Raw genomic sequence first — 25,275 nt, forward strand, 5'->3', positions numbered from 1 at the left:
AAAATGTGCTTAAGCAATCAGAAAAAACTGTAATGAGCCGCCTGGAAAATCATTTCCCGGCGGCCCTGCGGCACCAACAACTGGGTGTGTGTCTCTTCCGTGCGAGTGTCACGACTCACTCGATATAACCTATCTTTTAATAAAATGAAGCGCGGGTAGGTCCGCACGGCTTCAGGGCGCACCACGTGACCATCAATCTCAATCACTTGGTCAAAGGTTGAGCGTAGGGTGTCATCACGAGACTGCTCCAGTGGGAAATCACCCGTGGGGGAAATTTCCGGAGCCGGCGGGGCCTCCCATGAAGGACCCGCCGTCTCCCCCTCCCCAGAGTCAGTGTCGGACGACCCCGCGTCACCGCTGAGCGCCGCGCAGACACTACACGCTACTAATGGTCGTGATCGCATCCCCGCATACTGCCCTAACAGATGATGAAACCCCGGCCAATTCGTGCCCAGAATTAGGGGATGCGACAGGCGCGGGCTAACCGCAGCCGTTACTCTATGCGTTTTGCCCTTAAACTTTAATAACAGCGGCACTATGGGATACCTGTGAACATCACCATGAACACACTTCACCTCCACCCATTCTGCCTCCAGCAATGCCCCGGGGCAAACCAAGCTTTGGTGCACGAGGGTCTGCGTACAGCCCGTGTCCACCAAAGCATGGCGTATACCCCCTCGAGTCCTTACCAGAATGCTGTATGTCCCTCCTGGACTGGGAAAAGGTGCTGGGGCACCGGCGACGCGGAACACCTGCCCCACTTCCATCAGAGGGCAGTCCATCTTCAGGTGTCCCGGTTGCCCGCACTTCCAGCACTCCTGCCCCGGCGTCTGTGCTGCTCTCCGTGGCCAACTTGGTGCCGGTGACCCGGATCTTTTGGTGTGCTGAGGAGGGGCAGATTTGACCTGTGGTGAGATCGTGCGACAAAGCGAACGGAAGACCGGTCCAAACATCAAAAGCTAAGCACAGCCTGTTGTATTATGAATACCAAATGTGCATATTGGGCTTTCCAAATTAATCTGTTCGCTGAGTTACACGTATTTTCACATTAAATTGTCCGTGTCTGGTTTTCGGCGCAAGATACTAACAACATAAGTTGAGGCTGAATTCAAGTGTGTTATAGGAATTTTCTAGCAAGATACTAAAAATATTCTACGTTGAGACTAGAATTCAAGTGTGTTATAGGAACTGGCTCTAGCAAGATACTAATAAAATACTACATTGAGACTAGGGTGCAGCCCACTTAACCCCACAAATTAATTTTGTCTATGGCTTCTGTTGCAAGAAATGGGGAAAACTTCCAAAATGCGGCCAAAGTGTAGTATCTGAAATAGAGGTGAAATAGAATCTGGCTTGTGGTGCGCTTGCATGCCATTTTCAAAGGTGAGCTCAGAGGTTTCTGTGTGTGTTTCTGCTGGTGAGACGCGCTTGTTGTGTTTCTGTGTGTTACTGCTGATGAGACGCACTTGCTGTGTTTCTGTGTGTGAAATATGAACATGGTGACAGTGACGGTTGATGTGTGAATGGGAGGACATTAGAGCAAAGACACATTTTAGGATCAAAGGTTGATGCCTAGTGGACCTGTGGAAATTGGTTTTGTTCATGGTGTGGCAACCCCCCGTCTGTGGACGCGCAGTCAGGTCCAGCGGCGTCTGGTTAGCCGAGGTGGTGACTTGGGAAGTGAGGACTCCAGCATAGCTACAGAATAACACTGAAAACGTTTGTGTAATCACGGGTTTACATTTATTCTGGACTAGAACAAGACACATTTTGCGAACAAAGGTTGAGTTCTAAGAGTAGTAAGAGAAAAAGGTTAAATAAGGTTAAAAAGGTTGAAAAAGGTTGTATTCCTCGTTTCAGTGGTTGAAATTGTTGTTTGCCTGTCCCCTGACGAGTGTTAAATTAAATAAAGAGGGTATTTGGAGCCACATAGAGATAGACGGGCTGAATTGGGTGTATTACTCTGTGGTGTAAAAAAAAAAAAAAAGAGGAGAGGGAGAAAGAGAGTTAGAGGTGTGTAGTTTGTGTGAAAGCGCCGTTAGAGTCGGCGTCTCGTCTGAAGTACGGGAGTCAATTGAAGTAACAGAATAATTTGTGTCTAAAAGTGTGTTTGTGTTGTGCAGAAATTGCGGCAGGAGGCTGTGTCGTGAATTGTTGCGAACGGTGAAGTCATTTGGGGGGTTTAAAGGTGTGTAGTGGTGTGAAAATGTTGGGTTTTAAGTCTAACATAGAAAAAGGGGGTGTGCAGGGTAAGTGGAAAACTTTTGAGAAGTAGAGAGAGGAGTTGCTGAGAGCGCTGCAGGTCATGCGACCTGGGAGTGCGCCAGAGAAAAAATTAGAGGTTGCAGCGGTGGCAAAGGAGATCAAGGAGTTGTGTGATAAAGAAGGAGTGATTGGTGAGTTACGAGGTTCATTGGCTAAAGTGCTTCTGGGAGTAGCACAGAAGCGCCAGGAGAAAGAGCATAAACTTCGTGAACAAATTGAGGAGGCCTCCGTTTGGGAGAAATGGAGGCTTAAAAAACAGTTGCAAAAAGTGCAGGAGGAGAGAGCCCGCGTAACGGGGTGGGCAGTGACGTGTCAGGGGGTGGAGCATTGGATGAGGGAGCCAAAAGAGGAGTCTGATAAGCTGATGCTGCCGGCTTCCCCGGTGAGGTCATCGCTGACGGCCTTCCCACCTCCCTATCAGGCTCCCGCCCCCCTCTATCCTGTGTTGAGAGTAGAGCAGGGCTGTCTCACAGGAGGGGATGGCCAAGTGTTAGAGGTTACAGGCGGTTGTGTAGATTGTGAAATATCTAAAGAACCCAAACGGCCAACCCCAACACAGAACAGTGAAAGCCTAAAGCAAAATTCTACGTTTGAGGGTGAGGTAGGGGCCTGCGGTGGAGCACAGAGCCCGCACATGAAAAAGTCACCTCAGCAGGAAGAGTGTGTTGAAGAGAGAGTTGTGCAGCTGGTTGAAGAGGCTCTAATCACTTTAGAGCAAAAATATAACCTTTCTAATGAGACGTTAGGGAGTGAAGGAGATGTTACAACACAGGCAGGGAAAGGTGTGGTGTGCGGCCCAGAGGAGGACGCGTATGAAGGGTGGTTATCTGGCACCCTCGATGACAACATTCAAGCGAGTGGGTGTAGGAAGAAAAAAGGTGGAGCAGGGCCGGAGCTAGGGGGGGGGGGCTTTTCACACTAGGGTAGCTAGAGAAAAGCTAGGAAAAGGCAGAGTAGTCAGATCTAAATTAGGACACGCACCACACCCCATGGTGCGCCGGAGTCAGAAAGATAGAGACCTTCTTGGCCCTCTTGGTGAGTTCCCCCTAGTGGCGACATCCGGAGGTCAACTGAAATATAGGCCATACGGGGTGGGAGATGTTAATGCTTTGATAAATTTATTACCTCCTATTACTGATGGAGGTGCGGGGTGGCTGAGAGAGTTTGACAGAGCAACGACAGGGGTCCAGTTGGCTTTGGGAGATTTCAGAGCTGTGGTTGCCAGATGTGTTAAAGGTACAGCTCTGGATGATATAGAAAAGATGGCAGGTACTGCATTGATGGTTGACAGCACCCCATTTTGTCGTGTTGTGAATGAAATATCTGTTGCATTGCGTGAGAACTATCCCACTCCAAATGCTTCTAAGGTTTTGAAGTTATCATGGAAGTCTGATCAAGCTCCAAGAGAGTATGTAGAGCAGGCTAAAGCTTCGTGGGCCCTTAGAACTGGCCAGCATCCTGGTAGAGAGGGGATGCAACAATTGTGGTTCAGAGAAGCTGTGTTAAAAGGTGTGCCTGAACAGGTGAGATCGGCCATGTTAGATAACCCAGATATGGAGGGAGCGGAGTCTCACGTGTGGGAGAAACATCTGGTGCACCGCCTGCAGAAAGCTTATGATGAGGCTATGAGTAAAGATGAGGACACTGATAAAATGAAAGAGCAATTGTTGAAATTACAGCTGAGTGAGGCGAGAGTGAAGGCAAATGACAAAAAGAAAGAGGACAAAATAGCAAAAGTCATGGTGGCCCAGGGTCACCAACAAATGGAGACAAATTTAGATCCTAATGTTTTTCCAACAGACACATGGGGAACTACACGGGGACCAAATTGGGGTGGCCGTGGGGTCAGTAGAGGGAATTGGAGTTCACGTGGTGGCCAACGGGGAGGAGGCGGCGGCATGGGTAGACAAAGGGGTGCGCTCGGAGGAGGTCGCTATGTGCTAGGAAATGCGTGCTTTAATTGTGGTCAGCCTGGACATTGGGCTCGAGAGGGCCCTGAACCATCTCAACCATGTTATCAGCCACAACCACCCGCCCCGAGGGGGCGCAGACAACATTCAGTTCCAAACACACATATGGCCCCACCGGGGCAGTATCCAGTGGAAGACTGGCAACAAGGACACTACTGACACACCCCACAGAGAGGCCTGGGCATAGGGGGAGGGGCAGACCCCCTGGTGCCACTGTGGGTTCAAGGACGTAACCTGCCCTTTTTAGTGGACACAGGAGCTACGTACTCCACCATTCGTACGGCTCCTGACAACATCCCACTGTCAGACACCAGCATCAGTGTGATTGGCTTCTCTGGGGTACCAATGATCATGCCAGTAACTGTTCCTTTAAAGACTGAATTAGGACGGCAGTCCTTGACACATTCATACATGGTCTCACCACAAGTTCCAGTCAATTTAATGGGCAGGGACCTGCTCATTAAGCTCGGAGCTACTATCATGTGTGGAGCTGATGGATTAACAGTGACTTTGAAAGATGGAACTGAGTTGTCTTGTTTGCAATCAGGAATGAAAGGACAGTGGCTGTTATCAGAGGACTGTGAACGCACCGCACAGATCTACTGGGCGAGGCTGACCACATCAGATGGAATTCTGGCACAGTACCAACTCTGGCGCACCTGGGTAATGTCCATGTCTGTTTACTCGACCCCGCGTGACCCCTACCACGTGACCTTGTTTTATGACCGCAAGCACACCGAGTGGTATGAGGAGTTGTTTTATGAGTGTTTAGATGAGAAAACCTGGGAGCTTAACTCTCAGGACATCTATGTTGGCTCGGCTGGAGTGGCAGCGTTTGTGGCACTCCCTGAACACCAAATGAGCTGGTATAGAATGGGATATGAAGCAGTCCCACACGTGTCGCTGGCAATACATGCGGGTCATCAAGCAAAAGATTTAGGCCCAATGGTCAGAGCGGCCATAAGGGCCACAGATTAGCAACAAACACAACTCACTGATGTTGCCTACTCGCTCAGTTGTAAAACTTACAGGATTTCTGTGACAGCCACTGATACGTGTGTTCTAGAACATAAACATTTAAAACGAACGCATGGAAGGGAGAGATCAGATCGTGAGGAAGCTGTTAAAGGCCTGGCTGAACTCCCTGACACTTTGTGGTCCAAAGGCCCCACTGATGTGGGTTTAACATGTTGTTCTCCTGTCACATTTGAGCTAAAAGATAACACACCAATTTGGCGCTCTCAATACAGACACAGTCAGGAGGCAGAAAACGGAATTGCAGAAACAATCTCAGGGCTTTTGCAGGTGGGTGTGTTAGAGCCGTCTTCCTCTGCATGGAATACTCCAATCCTCCCAGTAGAGAAATCTGGAACGGGCAAGTATCGCATTGCACATGATCTTAGGGCAATAAATGCTGTCCTTAAGACACCAACAGTACCTGTACCAAATCCCTACACAGCTTTGACTAATTTATCTCCAGACCACCGGTGGTTCACATGTATTGATTTGGCAAATGCTTTCTTTTCTCTCCCACTGCATCCATCTTTGAGAGATGTTTTTTCATTTACCTATAGGGGCCAGCAGCTGCGCTACACTCGGTTGCCGCAGGGTTTTGCCTTTTCACCGGGGATTTTTAATCAGGTACTGAAACAAGCTCTCTCACCCTGTGTATTGCCTGAAGGATGCACACTGATCCAGTATGTGGATGATTTGCTGATCGCTGCTCCAACAGCTGATGCTTGCTTTCAAACAACAATGACGCTGAAAAGCTTAGAAATATGGTATCTAACCAGATTCTTACTCTGGATGGCATTACCTTGGCCTCCAGTAACACTGTGAGGAACCTTGGAGTCATTTTTGACCAGGATATGTCCTTCAACGCACATATTAAACAAATATGTAAGACTGCGTTCTTCCATTTGCGCAACATCTCTAAAATTAGAAATATCCTGTCTCAGAGTGACGCTGAAAAACTAGTTCATGCATTTATTACTTCCAGGCTAGACTACTGCAATTCATTATTATCAGGATGTCCAAAAAACTCACTGAAAAGCCTTCAGTTAATCCAAAATGCTGCAGCAAGAGTACTGACAGGGACTAGAAAGAGAGAGCATATTTCTCCTGTTTTGGCTTCCCTTCATTGGCTTCCTGTTAAATCCAGAATTGAATTCAAAATCCTGCTCCTCACATACAAGGTCTTAAATAATCAGGCCCCATCTTATCTTAATGACCTTGTAGTACCATATCACCCTATTAGAGCACTTCGCTCTCGCTCTGCAGGCCTACTTGTTGTTCCTAGAGTATTTAAAAGTAGAATGGGAGGGAGAGCCTTCAGTTTTCAGGCCCCTCTTCTGTGGAACCAGCTTCCAGTTTGGATTCAGGAGACAGACACTATCTCTACTTTTAAGATTAGGCTTAAAACCTTCCTTTTTGCTAAAGCATATAGTTAGGGCTGGACCAGGTGACCCTGAATCCTCCCTTAGTTATGCTGCAATAGATGTAGGCTGCCGGGGGATTCCCATGATGCATTGAGTTTTTCCTTTCCAGTCACCTTTCTCACTCACTATGTATTAACAGACCTCTCTGTATTGAATCGTATCTGTTATTAATCTCTGTCTCTCTTCCACAGCATGTCTTTATCCTGTCTTCCTTCTCTCAGCCCAACCGGTCGCAGCAGATGGCCGCCCCTCCCTGAGCCTGGTTCTGCCGGAGGTTTCTTCCTGTTAAAAGGGAGTTTTTCCTTCCCACTGTCGCCAAAGTGCTTGCTCATAGGGGGTCATATGATTGTTGGGCTTTTCTCTGTATCTATGAAGCGCCTTGAGGCGACATTTGTTGTGATTTGGCGCTATATAAATAAAATTGAATTGAATTGAATTGACGGTGCTTCGCCAGCTGGCCAAAACCGGTTTTAAAGTAAGCAGAGACAAACTTCAACTGGTCAGAACTGAGGTTACATTTCTAGGTCGTGTGGTGGCGATGCAGACGGTGGGCATGTTGGCATCCCAGAGGGAAACAATTATGTCACACCCCCAGCCACGAACAGTGAAGGAAATGTTGTCTTTTCTTGGGCTCACAGGTTACAGTAGACACTACATTCCTGACTATGTGGGCAAAACCAAGCCTTTGAGAGATTTGGTGAAAGAACACGGCATGAGAGACCTGACAGCTAATTTGAACTGGACCACTGAAGCTGAGATGCAGTTTATTGAGCTTAAACAAGCTCTATCTCGTGCAGCGGATTTAGCAATCCCTGACTATCACTCAGACTTCTTTGTTGATGTTTCTGAAACAAATGGAGTTGTGAATGGAGTGTTGTTTCAGAAAAAAGGGGGAGTGAGACAGGTGCTGATGTATATCAGCATCGGTTTGGACAACATGGAAAAGAGACACCCCACGTGCACACAGCATGCAGCAGGGGTGGCAAAAATCATTCAGAAAGTGGCTCACATAGTGAGGGGACACCCACTGAAAGTGCTAACTACACACAGTGTGGTGGCCTATGTGAACTCACAGGCATTCACAATGACCCCGTTGAGACAGCAGAGACTGACTAAGATTCTGGAGTCTCCAAACTTGACCTTCACACATGAAGGGATTAACATGGCAGATCAGATGGGAGTGGGAGAGCCTCATGACTGTGCACAGATAGTAGAGGTAGAGGAAAAAGTAAGATCTGATTTGAGAGTAGAACCTGTAGATGGAGCAGAAGATTATTTCACAGACGGATGTTGTTTTAGGGATCAGACTGAAGGTTTGAAAACAGGTTATGCAGTGGTGAGAGGAGTTGGAGCCCAGCTGCATGTGGAGAAATCCGGAACACTGGAAGGACTCCAGTCGGCGCAGAGAGCAGAGCTTGTTGCAGTGATAGAGGCGCTGAGGCAGGGTAAAGGAAAACGAGTTAACATTTACACAGACTCAGCATATGTGTTCGGAGCAGCACATGTGGAATTAGGACAGTGGAGAAGGGCTGGGTTTAGAACAGCCACAAACAAATCGATTAAACACGAGGAGGAAATGCGACAGCTGGAGGAGGCTCTGAAAGAACCCAGGGAAGTGGCCATCATAAAGTGTAGAGGGCATGATGCGTCTGACACTTGGGTGGCAAAAGGGAACAGAGCAGCTGATGAGGAAGCCAAACGGGCGGCAGGTTACCAGGAAGAAAAACAAATGGTAAGTATGGGGATGGAATGGGGAAACCTGCCAGCCCAACAACGAGAGGACATCGAAAAGGCGCAAAAGGGGGCCGCGCCTGAGGAAAAGGCGATGTGGCGAGAGAGAGGGGCCACACAATCAGAGGGATTGTGGAGAGGTTGAATGTATGCTGGGGTTGCAACATAGATATGGTACCGTCTATCACCCACAATCTCAGGGAAAAGTGGAGAGAATGAATCAAAATCTCAAAAACAAATTGGCTAAAATCTGTGCACAGACAAACATGAATTGGGTTGATGCTCTCCCTATCGCACTCATGAGTGTGAGGTGCTCAGTTAATCAGAGCACCGGGTTTACTCCATATGAACTGCTGACAGGGAGACAATTTCCAGGCCCTGCAGCCGGTGTAAGAGAGTTAAGAGAGGAAACAAATGTGTCTGAACATGTGAAACAGTTTAAAGCACTAAAGGCTCTTGTCTCTAGTTTCACTACGCAGGTGGGAGATCCGACTGGGAAGGAGGTGACCACGCCGGAGGTGAAGTGGGTGTGGCTGAAGGTGTATAAGCGGAAGTGGGACGAGCCGAGGTGGACGGGACCATTCGAGGTGACCACTCGAACCTCTCATGCGGTCCAGCTGAGAGGCAAAGGCGACACTTGGTATCACTGGAGCCGGTGTGCGGTGGCGGAAGAGCCTAGGAGGTCGGAGAGGCTCTTAGGGAAAAAAGGGGGACACGGCCGTGACCCTAAAAACACAGGTTTGAGCGAAAAAGGGGCAGAATAATCCCTTGACCTGTGCAACGACCGAAGGGTAGTCTAACCCTGGAGGTTGAAGAAAGGAGAATCGACAACAGGAGGACATCGGTGGCTGCAGCAATAAAATAAAAGTTAAAAATTCCTAAGACAGAGGTTTGATTCTGAATAACATTGAAAATCCATAAGGTGACATTGAAATGGCTGTGGGGAATTACTATGTGAAAATAAAGCTTTGGGAAAACGGGAGAGTGATGGGGATGTTAACTGTGCTCACTGTTGTCCTGGTAACGATTATTTTCTTATTGTGTGAATTGCCCAGTTTCAGAACTCATCCAACTTCTCTCCCTCCAGCGGATCCTGAGGTGACCCGACGTAAGCGCAATGTAAGTGAGACATCTGATCCTTGTTTATCACATTATGGAGGTATAGAGGTGGATTACATTAAGGGATCCACCACAGCTTTCACGTTTGATCTTTGTTCGGTGATAAAGTGTGGAGGAGATAGTGCTAGTTGGCGCAACTATGAGATTTGGACTTGTCATGACTTTGAACTAACGGAGGTTTGTCTTCAAGGCCGTCCTACCGCTTTGAGGCGTGGCGAGTGTCCTGATTGGACGATGGTGACGGCCTACACAGGCACAGGTTGGAAGCATGCGCGGAGGTGGAGGGGGTTCGAGATTCAGTGGGATTATAGCAACCGTCGCAATCCAATTACAATGTCCATTGGAGGGTGGTGGAGGTCGCCTCAGGGGCAGGGTAGACCAGATAACGTGTTTTACTTTTTGTTGGGAGTAGAGGTGCCCGGCAAAGACCCAATGGGTGTGATAAAAGTAAACTTTAAAGATCCACCAGCGAATGCATCCACACCCGTGAGAGACCTTCCATCTGTGTCTAAGATAATGCAGGTAGACTACACACAACTGAAACCTAGACAGCTGATGTCTCGTGCCACAGGGTATGTAGATAGCAACCTGTGGCTGGATTGGCTAATCACAAATGCAAAAGAACAAATTGTGTCTGATTGTGTGGCGTGTGCTACTGCACGCCCCCACTTATTTACCGAACCAGCTCCTCTGTACCCAGAGGACCCCTGGGGTTTTGATTGCATAATTAGACTTACTCGTAGAGCAGTATCTTCAGGGAAATGTGCTCCTTTGTTTGTTTTGTTTCCTCCCATAGATAATGACACCGTGCCAGGACCGTTTACACCTCGGAAAGCTAACTACACTTGTTTCAATTTTACAGTAGGCGGCCCGGGTGAGCAGGAGTATGACGCTGGAGAGATCCCGGCTGACTGGTGTACGGTGACGTATCCAGGAAGAGGGAATACCTCGCGTACGGACATCACGAATGTTGGCACTTGGGCTCGGGCCGGTTTGTACTATTATTGTGGAGGGGTGAGTCTGTACGTACGCATACCAAAGGAAGCTTTTGGTGTCTGTGCTATGGTCAGACTAGGAGCCCCTCTGCTGTTAATTGGAGAGAGAATTAAACCCACGGCGACAAAAGGTAGTGCACAACTCACAATTAGGCGTAGACGTCACGTGTTGTTTAAAAGGTCGTCCTGGACTTTTGATTTGACTGCTAACTCGCCCACTTACATAGATTCTATAGGTGTGCCAAGAGGTGTCCCAAGGGAGTACAAATTAGTAGATCAGATAGCAGCAGGCTTTGAAAACATTCCCCTCGTTTCGGCCTTCTTTCCTGTCATCCCCAACAAAAATGTCGATAGGATAAATTATGTGCATTATAACGTTCTCCGGCTGGCCAATTTGACGCGTGATGCAGTTGAAGGGTTAGCAGAGCAATTAGGTCCAACCTCTCTGATGGCAGTACAAAACAGGATGGCGCTCGACATGGTCCTGGCGGAAAAGGAGGGCGTGTGTGCTATGTTTGGACAAATGTGTTGCACTTTCATTCCTAATAATATTGCTCCTGACGGCTCGATAACCAAAGCTCTGGAGGGGCTGCGAACTCTGGCCCATCATATGCATGAACACTCAGGTATTGAAAACCCGTTGGAGGAGTGGATGACTTCTGTTTTTGGCCAATGGAAAGGTTTTGTCATGTCAATTATGGTTTCACTGTCTGTTTTCACTGCAGTTCTTACAACATGTGGATGCTGTTTCATCCCTTGCCTAGGGCGCTGGTAGTTTGTCTTATTGACAAGGCCATAGCCTCGGGACCGGAGGGCCCCGGGGTCATGATGCCTCTGTTGAAGGAGGGCCCTGGGGACCAAGTCGATGTGGATATTGCAACCCTAGAATGTATGTTGTAAGTGATCTCTCCAAGGAGAGATCAAAGGGGGAGTTGTGAGATCCTCATTCAAACTATGTTATCTTATACCCATAGTCAAGGTAGACGAATTATGTTAAACAGCTGTAGAACATAAATATATTCCTTAGTCTAAGTTGTGTGCAAAATATATAGCTTAGTTTTCCTTATATTTTTAGGTTAAAGAATATGACCACCTTCGCAGTATATTTTTGTAGTATGTTAGACAAATGTTCCAGTATATTTTGGTAGTAGGTTAGACAAATGTTCCAGTATATCTTTGGGGATTAAAAGAATGTGACCATCTTTGGGTTCTGTTAGACAGGTGGGCGCCACCATTTATCTGCTGTGAATGTTTTACACTGTTTTCTTGTCATGTCAGACTGCTTAAATCATTTCTGAGAATGTTGCGTGCGAAGGACCTTGGGGTCGGTAACAGCAAAAGCAGACAACATTCTGTGCTCCTACTCTTGTAGGGAGTAGAAAGACAGGGAGCCCGAGGTCATGACAGATAAGGGACTGTGAATGTTTAGGTTTACGACCAGGTGGGGGCCAGTAGAAAGTATAAAAAGCTGTGTAACACACCACCATTTTGAGACTTGCTGTGACCCTCTCATGCATCTCTCCCCATCTGGATGGTTTTTATGCTCATTGTGTGAAAATTGTATGGAAATAAAGGATTGTTGATTGAGCATTTATACACCGAGTATTGTCCTTCCTTCAGCCCAAAGATTCAAAGAATTGGGAGATTTCAACAGTGGGTAGGTCCGCACGGCTTCAGGGCGCACCACGTGACCATCAATCTCAATCACTTGGTCAAAGGTTGAGCATAGGGTGTCATCACGAGACTGCTCCAGTGGGAAATCACCCGTGGGGGAAATTTCCGGAGCCGGCGGGGCCTCCCATGAAGGACCCGCCGTCTCCCCCTCCCCAGAGTCAGTGTCGGACGACCCCGCGTCACCGCTGAGCGCCGCGCAGACACTACACGCTACTAATGGTCGTGATCGCATCCCCGCATACTGCCCTAACAGATGATGAAACCCCGGCCAATTCGTGCCCAGAATTAGGGGATGCGACAGGCGCGGGCTAACCGCAGCCGTTACTCTATGCGTTTTGCCCTTAAACTTTAATAACAGCGGCACTATGGGATACCTGTGAACATCACCATGAACACACTTCACCTCCACCCATTCTGCCTCCAGCAATGCCCCGGGGCGAACCAAGCTTTGGTGCACGAGGGTCTGCGTACAGCCCGTGTCCACCAAAGCATGGCGTATACCCCCTCGAGTCCTTACCGGAATGCTGTATGTCCCTCCTGGAATGGGAAAGGGTGCTGGGGCACCGGCGACGCGGAACACCTGCCCCACTTCCATCAGAGGGCAGTCCCTCTTCAGGTGTCCCGGTTGCCCGCACTTCCAGCACTCCTGCCCCGGCGTCTGTGCTGCTCTCCGTGGCTCAGGGGCACTGCTCATTTCTGATCCCTGGGAAGGCACAAATGAAGCAAACGGATTAGTGGGGCTCAGCGCCAGCGCCCGCTCTGCCTGCCCTGGCGCAGGTACCCGGCGCCTCGGTGCCGGCACTGGGGCTTGTTTGCTCGGTCTCCGGCCGCCGTCCCCGAGCTCCCCCACTCTAGCGGCAAGGTGGTCCTCCGCCAACATTACTGCGACCTCCAGACTCGCGGGACGGTGGCACCGGACCCATCTCGCCGTCTCCGCAGGCAACCCCTCCACGAACTGCTCCAGCACCACCTTGGAGACGAAGACGAAAAGTCTCCAGGAAAACCTGGGGGTCGTCCCCGTCACCCATCCGGGGCATCGCCACCGACAGCGGGGGGGCTTCGGTGGAGCAGCGGCTCCAACCAGCCGCTCCAGAACCTGGGTCTGCCGGTCTGCCTGCTCCTGCAGCTTAGCCAGGTGAGCACGCTGGGCCGCCACCTGGTCCTGGCTCATCTTCGCCATCTCCGCCAGCATTTGCACCAGGAACTGCAAAGGCTGGGGGGGCGGCGCAGCCCGTGGGTCAGACATCCCCATGCCAGCTGGGTTTCGGCACCACTTGTGAAATGCACTACACACAGGCACACACACGCCCAGGTCTTTGTCTTCAGATGCCAAGTTTATTTATTGTTGTTTGTTATGACCGACCACAGTCTGACAGCTGTCGGTCTCAGCTGATCTCCAGCACCGCCCGTTGAGCTCACCGCACCACTATATATATATATATATATATATATACACAAATATATCACAGTTGAAACAAGATCTTTTTTTTCTCATTTTCAAATGAGATATTTCCATAAGAAAGAAATACTTAGATGCATTTACTTTCATGAGGCATGACAAATTGCATTTATCATTTCTTCTTTAATGTTATAATCAAGATAAAACACCATTATACGGAGATGCCATTACAGTAATACATTTTGTTTGATAAAACACCATTTGACTTTTAGGCTCCTTTAAAGGAAAATGTGGATTTTGGGTTCACAGAACAAATGGGTGAGCTAAAATAAAGCTATCAAACAATACTTAAGCAAAAACAAATAAATAAACACAAATAAAACAAAAATAAACTGTTTTTAGCTCTTACCAGGAGATGAAATGCCAGGTGGTGAAGGCGGTAATTTGAAGTGGATGGCCAGCAACATCAAGACCTTAATAAGCTATCAACTACAGCCAATCAGAAGACAGGCTGGTCCATGACTTTGTCACATGATAGGAGTGGAGGGTGGGGGATGGGTGAAGTTGGGGCGTTGATTGACGGGATGGTGATTTCTTTCAATTTCAAAGTCCCATATACTCAAAACTCAAGCTAAATTATATTACATAGCTATATATAGCTACGTTAAAGCAGGTGTCAGCATACTTTCATTTTTGGACCTCCAAAAAGTAAGCGATTGCTTAAAACTACTTTCTCACTATGTAAATAATAAAACATCCAATATCCACGATTTAGGCCCTTCAAGGTAAACAATAACAACACACTGAATTAGTCTTTAAATTGTTTGGAACTTTGAAGGCTGAGGGAGGCTCTTTTTGGTGCATGATACATATATATGAACAGCTATGCATTTGGTGAATGGGAAGGTATTGTATAAGAGTTGCTTTAAGGCTCTAAACAAAAGGTTAAGAGGTAAAAAAAATAGTACACCTAGTAGAGATCGTTTAAAGTTAGTTTTGATCTCCACTGACTAAGACCACTGGTGATTTATAGTGATTAATTTTACAAAGTATTATTGCACTTAATACTTTTGTGTCTGTCATTAAGCCTGAGGTTTCAGATAAATGTAGTTTTTTTTCAATAAAAAAAAACATTTTTCATATTTTTTTTTTTTATTTATTTATTTTTTTTACAGTGTTCCAGATTAGTGGATTTATTTTCAGTACTTGGTATTTGGGAATCATTTTAAGAAAGATAGAGGGAAATAGGGAAACACAAAGACATAGGCTGTATCCCAATTAAGGGTCTGCAGCCTTAAAGGCCGCATTTTAAGGCCAATTACATCACAGCGACGTGACAAAGGCTGTCCGAATTCAAAGACGTCTGATTGTGATTTAAAGGCCGGTTAGATTTCAGCTTTTATTGTCCTTTATTTTTTCATTCAAGATGGCGCCAAGGACAGCAACCTCGGTACTGCGCTCCCTCGCACTTTTCTTGTTTCTGCAAAATTCTCAGTAAGCAGTGTTGGGACTAACGCGTTATTAAGTAACGCGTTACAGTAACTACGTTATTATTGTGGTAACGAGCACGGTAACTAGTTATTATGCCAAAATCAGGAACGCGTTAGTCGTTACTGGGATTTAGATAGGGTCGTTACTCGTTACTTCGTGTGGTGGCTATCAGAGCTTCCACAGATTCTGTAACATTAGCAAGTGGTGGAGGCAGCAGGTGGATGAAGGAAAGGGGACGCAGAAGGAAAAGAGACCCGAGGCGGCCGCCGGTCCAAGTGTGAACTGAACTTCAGGTAAGAAGTTATGACCTGCAGTCTATCTGGGTCAGATATAAACCAAGTTTAGGTGGAGTTTATTTTCGTTATTCTGACTTTTTCCGTACTGCGTGCTAGCTAGCATGACGGAGTTTCTATACAGCTGGGTGGGTGCTATGAAGTTAACGATGTTAAACTTTATTTTGTTCATAAGTTATTAGAGTTGCCAACCGTCCCGTCTGGTATTCAGAGAAAATATTACGCGTTTCTTATTGAGGTGAAAAGGAACAGTTTGTCCCGTAATTCAGCTACATTGAAAAAGACACAAAGCTGGAGTTATTCTGTGTCTTTGCTGCACAGCTGCCTCTTCTTCTTTCATTCTCCCCCCTCCTTCTCCCGTTTCTACTTCAATCATGAAACTGATCAATGATCAGCTGATCGTCTCTCTTGTTTGTTTATCACTTTGCGCCAGAAACAGGAAACCAGCGGATGTCGCGCTAAACAACAGCAGCACGTTTAAGCTTGATCAGCTGTTGTTAGAATTTATTTAATATTAATTTCTAGTATCAGCTGATGTTTGCTGGAGCCACAGCTGTAAAGCTGCTGGTCATGATGGTTTGGATATGTGGTGAGAGGGAAACATGAAGATGAAACCAGGAGATGTCCTTACTGAATCATCAGAGCTGAACAGCTGATGGAGAAACAGGTTTACCTTTTAGGTGACATGAATGAGTTGAAGGGAAGTTATGAACTGTTTCTGAGAGACAAATAACCCCAGGATCCTTTTTTAGGTAGCTGACAGCTGGTAACTGTGCAGGGGCGGGTCTAGCAAAGTTTTGCCAGGGGGGCCAGGTAGGGCATTAACAGGGAGAGGGGGGCACAAAGAAATACTTTTCTTTCTTATTCTCATTTAAAATGTCTAGCTTTTAAAAAATAATTATCTGAATCTTACAACAAACGATTGATGCATATATACCATCAGAACAGTGTACATCACTGTCACAACAGTGTTTGTTTTCATTCAAAGGCTATATGGCTATATTTCCTATAATGGTGGGCCAGTCTCTAGTCAAAATGCCCGGGCCGATTCTTTGTCCCAGTCCAGCCCTGTATGCAGCTCATCTGCAGTCTGGTGTTACCTACATCTTCCTATTCAGAAGGCAGAATTTCCGAGTTCTGAGTACAATCAAAGCACCACGACTGCAGTTTTTGTGTTGGATGTAAAAGGCACACATGACGCTGTGATGTAGGCTAGAATCATGGCAGCAGTCAATGACGGTCCAGGCGTGGGATTTCTCTCATGGAAATATGCACATTATCTTTTCCTTTCTATTGGTAGGTGGCACAGTGCACTTGTGGCAAGTAAACAAGCTAGAAGACTGGCAAAGTTATGGAAGCAACACATTAACAAGAGAATTCTGAGTAAAACCAAAGTTACTTTCCCTAGTAACTAGTTACTTTGAAAGTAACGAGTAACTTGAAGTAACTGAGTTACTTTTGATAGAAGTAACTAGTAATGTAACTAAGTTACTATTTTAAAGTAACTTACCCAACACTGTCAGTAAGTAAAGTGAAATAGTTTGACAAGATTTGCACCTCAGTGCGGATTGAAGAACAGCTGGTGGAGATTTAACATATCTTAAATTAAGAACTTTGGACATCGAAGTCAAGAAACTTTATTAGCTACCAGCAACATTAGCCAACATTAGCTACCAGCAGCTGCTAGCTCGCCAGTTAAATAAAAGAAGAAAGGACCCCTGGACTGGAATGGCTGGTTAAGACAAATATTTTATCGAAGTTTCATGAGTAACACAAACTAAAGACAGTATGCCACCCAAGAAAGGCCCAACACCAGAGGAGGTCGAGGACATTAAAACCTCCCTCGGAGCACTGTGCGGAGACGTGGCCACAGTCAGGGCGCAGCAGGAGCTGCTTCTGGGGCTTTTGGAGGAGGTAAAACAGCTACGCCTCCAAAATGCCGAGAAGGACAGACGAATTATGGATCTCGAGCGGCGGGTGGATGAGCTGGAGCAGTACACCCGTACGAACGACGTGGTCATTAGTGGTATAAAAATCAAGCCGCGCTCGTACGCGCGCGCGGTGGCCAGGAGCATCGGGGAGCCCAGCGACGAGGAGACCCGCTCGGTGGAGCAACAGGTGGCCTCCTTCCTCCAAAGCAAGGGGATAGAGATGGACCTGGAGCACGTAGAAGCATGTCACCCACTGCCCAGGAGGAGCGACAGACCGCCGGCCGTCATTATGAGATTCGTCAATCGGAAGAACAAGGTCGCACTGCTGAAACAAGGACGCAAACTGAAAGGCACGGACGTTTTCATTAATGAACATCTGACACGAAAAAACGCAGACATCGCGAGGAAGGCAAGGCAACTGAAGAAGAACAGTAAAATACAACATACATGGGTAACAAACTGTAAGATTTTCATTAAGCTAAACGGGACACCAGAAGAGGCAAAAGTACTGATAGTGAGGAACATGGAGGATCTGGACAAGTACAACTGACACTAATGTATTGAGGTAATATATAACTCTAATGACAATCAAATGATAAATACACCAACATCTCTAATTACACCAGGAAATGACATGGACACGTTGAAATCAATTCTCCAACAGAAAGTAATTGATCTAGATTGTGAATATAAGGAGCATAATATAATAGACCCAGAAATAGATTCTGAAAGTAATTTTCTTTCTTCTTTTGTTAAAAATTGTAATTATTTCACACATGAACAATATGAAAAAAAAATCAACCTAGATGGGAAGCTCTCATTAATTCACTTTAACAGCAGAAGTATGTACTCTAATTTTGATTTCATTAAGGACTACTTGCAACAATTTTCTCGCCCCTTCAGTGTTATAGCCATCACTGAAACTTGGTTCAATGTCGATAAAGGAATAGATTTCTGTTTGAATGGATATGATTTAAAATACATGAATAGATTAAATAAGGCGGGCGGCGGGGTTGCTATATATGTTCATAACTCTATAAAATATAATGTTGTAACAACTATGTCTATGGCTATTGATGGAATTTTGGAATGTCTGACTATTGAGATCATGAATGAAAAAAAGAGAAATGTTATAATAAGTTGCATATATCGGACACCCAGTTCAAGTATTGACACTTTTTATGAATGGATAGAAAAAATGTTTGCTTCGGTGAACCAAAAATTACTATTCATCTGTGGTGATTTTAATATTGATTTGCTAAACCCAACAAGGTTAAAAGCCATTGATGACTTTACTGACACGATGTACAGCTTATCACTATTGTTGTAAAGGCTCACCTTTCAGCACATTCACTTCACCAAATGCACCTTGTTTCTTTTCCTCACCTTTGATTGGGTGTGGTGCTTGGCCTTAATTGCACTCACCTGTCACTCGTTATATAAGGACTGCACTCACCTACCCCTCACTCTTTCTTCACTCCCACACGGGGCGGCAGCAGAGCATTGGCAGTCCATGTGTGTCTTTCCTTCCTTCCTTCTTTTGCTTTATTGATTCGAGAATTATTGATTTGAGAATAAAATGAGAACCCCGTGATTAGATGACTGCTTATTCTTATTCTCATCGGATGAGCCCATGATGCTAATTACTCAACCCTGAGCCTTCCCTTCCTTCATAACATGGTCCTCCGAGCCGGAGTAGTGTTAGCGTCATGGATTCAAAGCAGCCATTGACTGAAGGTTTGAGAAGATCCAGTCGTGATAGTCGACCTCCCGCCCACCTGCAGCAGTATGACGTTCAGTATCCTGGAAGTAGAAGAGCTACATGTGATACAGAGAGTCAAACCGAATGCCAGCACAGTGACAAAGACACACATGGGCTGCAGGATCCTGTCAGAGAGTCAGAAAGTCAACCAGAGACATCCCCTGCTCCTTTACCCACAAATCAAGATGAGGTGATGAGGGAACTCCTGATGACAATGAGGGAGATTAGGCAACTTATGATTCAATTATCTCCTCCCCATTCTCGCAGTTCCTCCAGATCTTCAATTCACACTGTCTCATCTGATGAAAGCAAATCCTCTGTATGCGGTTTACAAGCCATTCCCCAAATGCATCAGCAACATGAGCAGTTCCCAGTAATTGATCCAGCAACATGTCGATCACCCTCTCAGCCCCCACAGGTTAGCCGTCACTCTGGTGCAGTTCCGTCTGCTAGCCCTCCTGTCCCTACTTCAACAATATTAGATGCTGCAGTTCCTTCAAGTGGTTTGCCTAGACCAGTTTTTCCTACACCAGATGGGACTCCTTTTAATTTCCTGGCCACGCCACTGCAAGGTCCATACCAGATTTCCTGTGTTCCACCTGCTGTTCATCTAGATGAAGACCCCGCTCAACCTCTTGTTTGCATTCAAGAACCAAGGCAGCACCCTCCTGTAAAGCAGCAACCAGCTACATCTGATGGTTTGCATGCACAAAAACCTTCGGTACCCATTACTGCTAGTTCTAGTCACCCTGTTAGCACTAGAACACATGTGTATAAGCTTGAGGGTCCTTCTTTCCCAGACCTTACCAGAGAAGATGAAATCCAGTATAGGTTGTTACGAATGGCCCTTACTAACCTGCTTGACCCTCATGAGACAGAGCACTTTAAATATCATGTCCTTCTTGATCACCTCAAAGTAGACCAAGCTAAACGATTAGCTCTTGCCTTTTCCTACGCTCCTGACCTATACACTCAAGCCATCAAAGCCCTTGATGAGCGTTATGGGCAACCAAGACAGTTGGCATTGAAAGAGCTAAAGAATATACTGGAACTGCCTCCTATCAGAGCAGGTGATGGTCAGAGTCTTGATAATTTTGCTCTTCGTGTACAGGCTTTAGTTGGGTTGCTTAGTACTATGGGAGAACAAGGACGTGCAGAACTAGACTGTGGCTCCCATGTTGATCGCTTGTTAGCGAAGTTGCCTGCAGAGCATTTCAGTCGCTTCAAACGGCACGTTTACAGGGAACAGGGAGAAATGACATATACCTTGCCTTTATTCTCATCCTGGTTGCAAATGGAATGCAAGTGTCAACCCAGAAAGGCCAGTCCTGTTTCATCCTCTAACCAGCCACGACCTGCCCATAAGTACACCTCTCCACTCACAACAATATTACATGGGACAAATGCATCCGATCCTGTAGAGGCAGCACAACCCATCATAATGACCAAGGCAAGATGTGCATATTGCTGCTCACCTGAACACCACATTAGCAAGTGCCCTGAGTTCATTAACAAGACAAAGGATGAGAAAATACACTGGATAAAGAGAAACAAACGGTGCTGGCGTTGTGCTAGAACTCATCAGGCTGCGAAGTGTGATCTGAGGAAAGCATGTGCCACCTGCATGGGAAGACATCTACAGATCCTATGTGAGGTGAATCAGAGACATAGAACTGAAGTTAATCCTGTAGTGAGGACACTGTACTTTGATAAACCTAGTGACTGTACTAGTGTACTATTAAAAGTTGTGAAAGTGCTCCTGCGTAATGGCAAAAGAACTCTTGAAACATATGCAGTACTTGACGATGGCTCCCAGCGTACCATTCTTCTAACATCAGCTGCGCAGCATCTCAACCTGACTGGGGAAGCAGAGAGATTATCACTTAGAACTGTCCGTCAAGAAGTTGAAACTATTCAAGGTTCTTCCGTAAGTTTCAAGATTTCACCTATTGCACATCCAGAGAAAACTTACACAATTACTAATGCCTTCGCTACAAGTCACCTAGGACTTTCAGAACACACCTACCCCGTATCCTCTCTTCAACGGAGATACAAGCATCTTCAAGGTATCCCATTAACCTTTATTAACAAAGCAGCTCCACTACTGCTCATAGGCTCGGATCATACCCACCTTATTACGCCTATTGCACCAGTTAGACATGGACCATTTGGATCTCCTGCAGCAGTCAAAACCTGCTTAGGATGGACACTCCAAGGTCCAATCACAGACTTCCAACCCCAGAGCAGTTCCACGCATGCCCAATGTTTGTTCACATCTTCCAGATCAGGTTCAGGAGAACCACTCCAGCACATCCTTGTGTCCGCTGATGGCTCTGAATTCATTCAGCCACCTCATACTCCACCATCAGCAGAGTATGAGGTGCCCCCAGCACCTGCAAAACTGCCCGACGGTCTGCATCCCACGCGGTCTGCAGGTCTGGGCCTGCAGCTGCATCCCACGCGGTTGGCATGCTTTGCGGCTGCTTTGCCGCCACCGCTGGCTACATGGTCGGCCCCCTGAACTGTCTGGCCTGCGTTGTCGACCTCTAGGTCGACCCCCTGAACCTATATTAGACCTGTAGCATGTCTGATTCCTCTGCCCCCGCTTCGTGAAAAAGAACATCCCTAATCCTTTGAACATATTTCTCAGTAGAAATATGGGGGCGGCTGTTGTAAAGGCTCACCTTTCAGCACATTCACTTCACCAAATGCACCTTGTTTCTTTTCCTCACCTTTGATTGGGTGTGGTGCTTGGCCTTAATTGCACTCACCTGTCACTCGTTATATAAGGACTGCACTCACCTACCCCTCACTCTTTCTTCACTCCCACACGGGGCGGCAGCAGAGCATTGGCAGTCCATGTGTGTCTTTCCTTCCTTCCTTCTTTTGCTTTATTGATTCGAGAATTATTGATTTGAGAATAAAATGAGAACCCCGTGATTAGATGACTGCTTATTCTTATTCTCATCGGATGAGCCCATGATGCTAATTACTCAACCCTGAGCCTTCCCTTCCTTCATAACAACTATATCCAACAATAACAAAGCCAAGCAGAATAACATCACATAGCGCCACTATTATTGACAACATTTTTACTAATGTCATGGATTTCCAAATTAATAGTGGCCTGCTTGTCTGTGATATAACTGACCACTTACCAGTTTTTACTTTGTGTGACTGTGATTTAAAAAAAAATAGATACTAAGATTACGATAGCAAAGCAAACAATAAATGAAGAAGCAATTCATGCCTTTAATTTCGATTTAGCACAACAAGATTGGAGTTCGGTGTATGAAGAGTCAGATGTGGACAAGGCTTATGACAATTTCCTAGATATTTTCACTATGTTGTACAATAAACATTGTCCTGTAAACAAACACAAGACAAAGAAAAAAAAGATAAAAAGTCCTTGGCTCACAAAAGGAATTATCAATGCTTGCAAAAAGAAAAACAATCTGTATAAACAGTTCATCAAAGTAAAAAAAAAAGAAGTGGAACAAAGATATAAAGCATATAGAAATAAATTGACTGATATTATAAGAACGAGTAAACAACTTTATTATAGAAGAAGATTATATGAAAATAAAAACAATATAAAAGGAACTTGGGATGTGTTAAATAACTTAATTAAACAAGGATCTTCTGGAACATCATATCCTGAATGTTTCATTGATGCAAATGGTGAAAATCTCAACATGAGTAACATTGTAGATGGGTTCAATAAATTTTTTATAAATGTTGGCCCTGAACTAGCAGCGGACATCCCGTGTCAAAAAAATGAAAACATCAGTAATATAAAATCAAATCCCTTTTCACTGTTCCTCTCAGCTACAAATGAGCAAGAAGTAATAAATATCACATTAAAATGTAAAAGTAAGTCTTCAATGGATTATCATGACATAAATATGTCTGTAGTTAAACAGGTTATTCTGAATATTGCTAGTCCCTTAACATATGTCTGTAATTTATCATTTCAGTCCGGTTGTTTTCCAAAAAAAATGAAAATTGCAAAAGTAATACCACTATACAAAAGTAATGACAAACACAGTTTTACCAATTATAGGCCTATTTCTCTACTGCCTCAATTCTCAAAAATTTTAGAAAAACTTTTTAATTCAAGATTAGAAAAATTCCTTGAAAAACATCAAATAATAAATGTTGGTCAGTATGGTTTCAGAACGCAAAGAACCACTTCAATGGCGATAATTGAGGCAGTAGAAGAAATTACTAATGCACTGGATAAAAATAAATATGCAGTTGGTATTTTTGTTGATCTCAAAAAGGCCTTCGACACAATCAATCACTCAATTTTATTGGATAAATTGGAAAGATATGTTATTCGAGGGAAAGCTGGTAACTGGTTAAAAAGTTACCTAACGGGTCGGAAACAATATGTTAGCATAGGGCATTACCATTCAGAGAAACTTGGTATTACATGTGGTGTTCCCCAAGGGTCAGTGTTGGGACCAAAAGTTTTCAATGTATACATAAATGATATTTTTGATGTTTCTCAAGTACTTAAACTCATACTGTTCGCAGATGACACCAACATATTTTTCAGTAGCAATGATTATACTGATCTTGTAATGACTGTAAACAGGGAGCTAAAATTAATAAAAAAAATGGATGGATATAAATAAATTATCATTAAATATAAATAAAACTAAAGCAATGTTTTTCGGTAATTTAAAATATAATATAGAATTACCAATTATCATTGAAGGTGTACCAATTGATAATGTGAGTGAAAACAAATTTTTGGGAGTCGTAATTGATAACAAAATTTCATGGAAACCCCACGTCAGACACACAAAAACCAAAATTTCCAGAAGCCTCGCAGTTTTGAACAAAGTGAAACCATACCTTGATAAAGATGCACTTCGTACTCTGTACTGTACTCTGGTTCTTCCATATTTTACATATTGTGTGGAAGTGTGGGGAAACACATATAAAAATACAACTAATCCATTAGTCACAGTACAGAAACGAGCACTGCGTATTATTCACAAGGCTGGTTATTTAGATCATACTCACAAACTCTTTCTTCAGGCAAAGTTACTTAAATTCCAGGATCTGGTTAATTACAATACATCCATAATCTTATACAAAGCCTTTAATAAACTTCTACCTGCAAATTTATAAATTATATTTGAAATTCGAGAAAGGATTTATAATGTGAGAGGCTTCGGAGAATTCAAATTACCCAGAACTCGAACAACCCGTAAAGGTTTTTGTGTGTCTGTAAACAAACAGTTTGTTTGGTCACAGTATACTCAATGATGGTTATAGTGTGCTCTGTAATGTTCGTTCTCTTACCATTGCTGGTATGGATTCAAAAAAAAAAGAAAAAAAAGTGTGTGCGTATGTATGTACATGTTTGTATGTATATGTATGTGTGTTTGCCACTATGTAATTATTATTGCCTGTTACCTGTGGTAACGCAATTTATAATTAATATATATTCTGTATTCAGTTATGAAGGTTCTATTTGTTGTTTGTTGTTGCTGCCATTGAGATGCTTGCATGTGCCCGGGGCTGTTGATGGTTTGTTTGGTTGCAACGATGGGCGTAGCTGTGGGAAGCTTATTGTTTTTTGTTGATGAGCGAGTATAGGGGTGGGATTTAATAAGTTTTCTTCGTCCCACTCCTTTTCAGGTAATTTTTGTTTTTTGTTTTGTGCACTTTATATTTAATATGTATTTTTGTTGTGCCTGAAATGAACAAATAAATGAAATGAAATGAAAGGCTGCTCGAAATGCGGCCTTCAAATGCGTCCCTCATTTCCCTGAATTTTAAGGATGTGGTGGTGTAGACTTCGTGGCCCAACATATCCCAGAATAAAGAAAAACGGCGGAAGCGGGGCAGCCAAAGAGTAAACTTGTAAAAGTAAGTACTGTCACTTATTTATGTGCAAATCTTTAATAACGAAGAACAAAACGTTACTGTTGGCCATATGTCAGCTGTCATTTTGACCCAGCTTTTTCAGTTTCTTATATTTTGGTATATTTCTGTATTATGATTTATGTTCTGGTTCTTTAGTTGTGCTGTTTTGATTATTATTCTAGATTTAGATCAGTGTCAGTCTGCGTCCTTGTAACTTGTTTCTCGTTTCCTGTTTGACTTTGAAGGTTCATGTCTGGTGTCAGGGTGTTCAGTTTTACCTGCCTCCCAGTAGCGGTTTTAGATACGGGCGACACGGGCGGTTGC

At 44.9% G+C, this 25,275-nt stretch overlaps 1 protein-coding gene and 1 pseudogene across 1 annotated transcript; one reads left to right on the forward strand and one right to left on the reverse strand.

The window, feature by feature from the left end:
- Positions 1-12,575: 12,575 nt before the first annotated feature.
- LOC148102094 (uncharacterized) lies at positions 12,576-13,444 on the reverse strand (annotated as a pseudogene).
- Positions 13,445-17,163: 3,719 nt separating this feature from the next.
- LOC148102095 (uncharacterized) lies at positions 17,164-17,856 on the forward strand. Its single transcript, XM_087842690.1, has one exon. The coding sequence runs from the start codon at positions 17,164-17,166 to the stop codon at positions 17,854-17,856; it is 693 nt and encodes a 230-aa protein (XP_087698816.1).
- Positions 17,857-25,275: the final 7,419 nt, after the last annotated feature.

The sequence above is a fragment of the Neolamprologus brichardi genome, chromosome 7 (assembly GCF_056152115.1).
Source record: "Neolamprologus brichardi isolate AB-2024 chromosome 7, ASM5615211v1, whole genome shotgun sequence".
Classification (NCBI taxonomy): domain Eukaryota; kingdom Metazoa; phylum Chordata; class Actinopteri; order Cichliformes; family Cichlidae; genus Neolamprologus; species Neolamprologus brichardi.

Coding starts and splice junctions, on each gene's coding strand:
- LOC148102095 (XM_087842690.1), top strand. CDS start 17,164: ATGCCACCCAAGAAAGGCCCAACACCAGAGGAGGTCGAGGACATTAAA.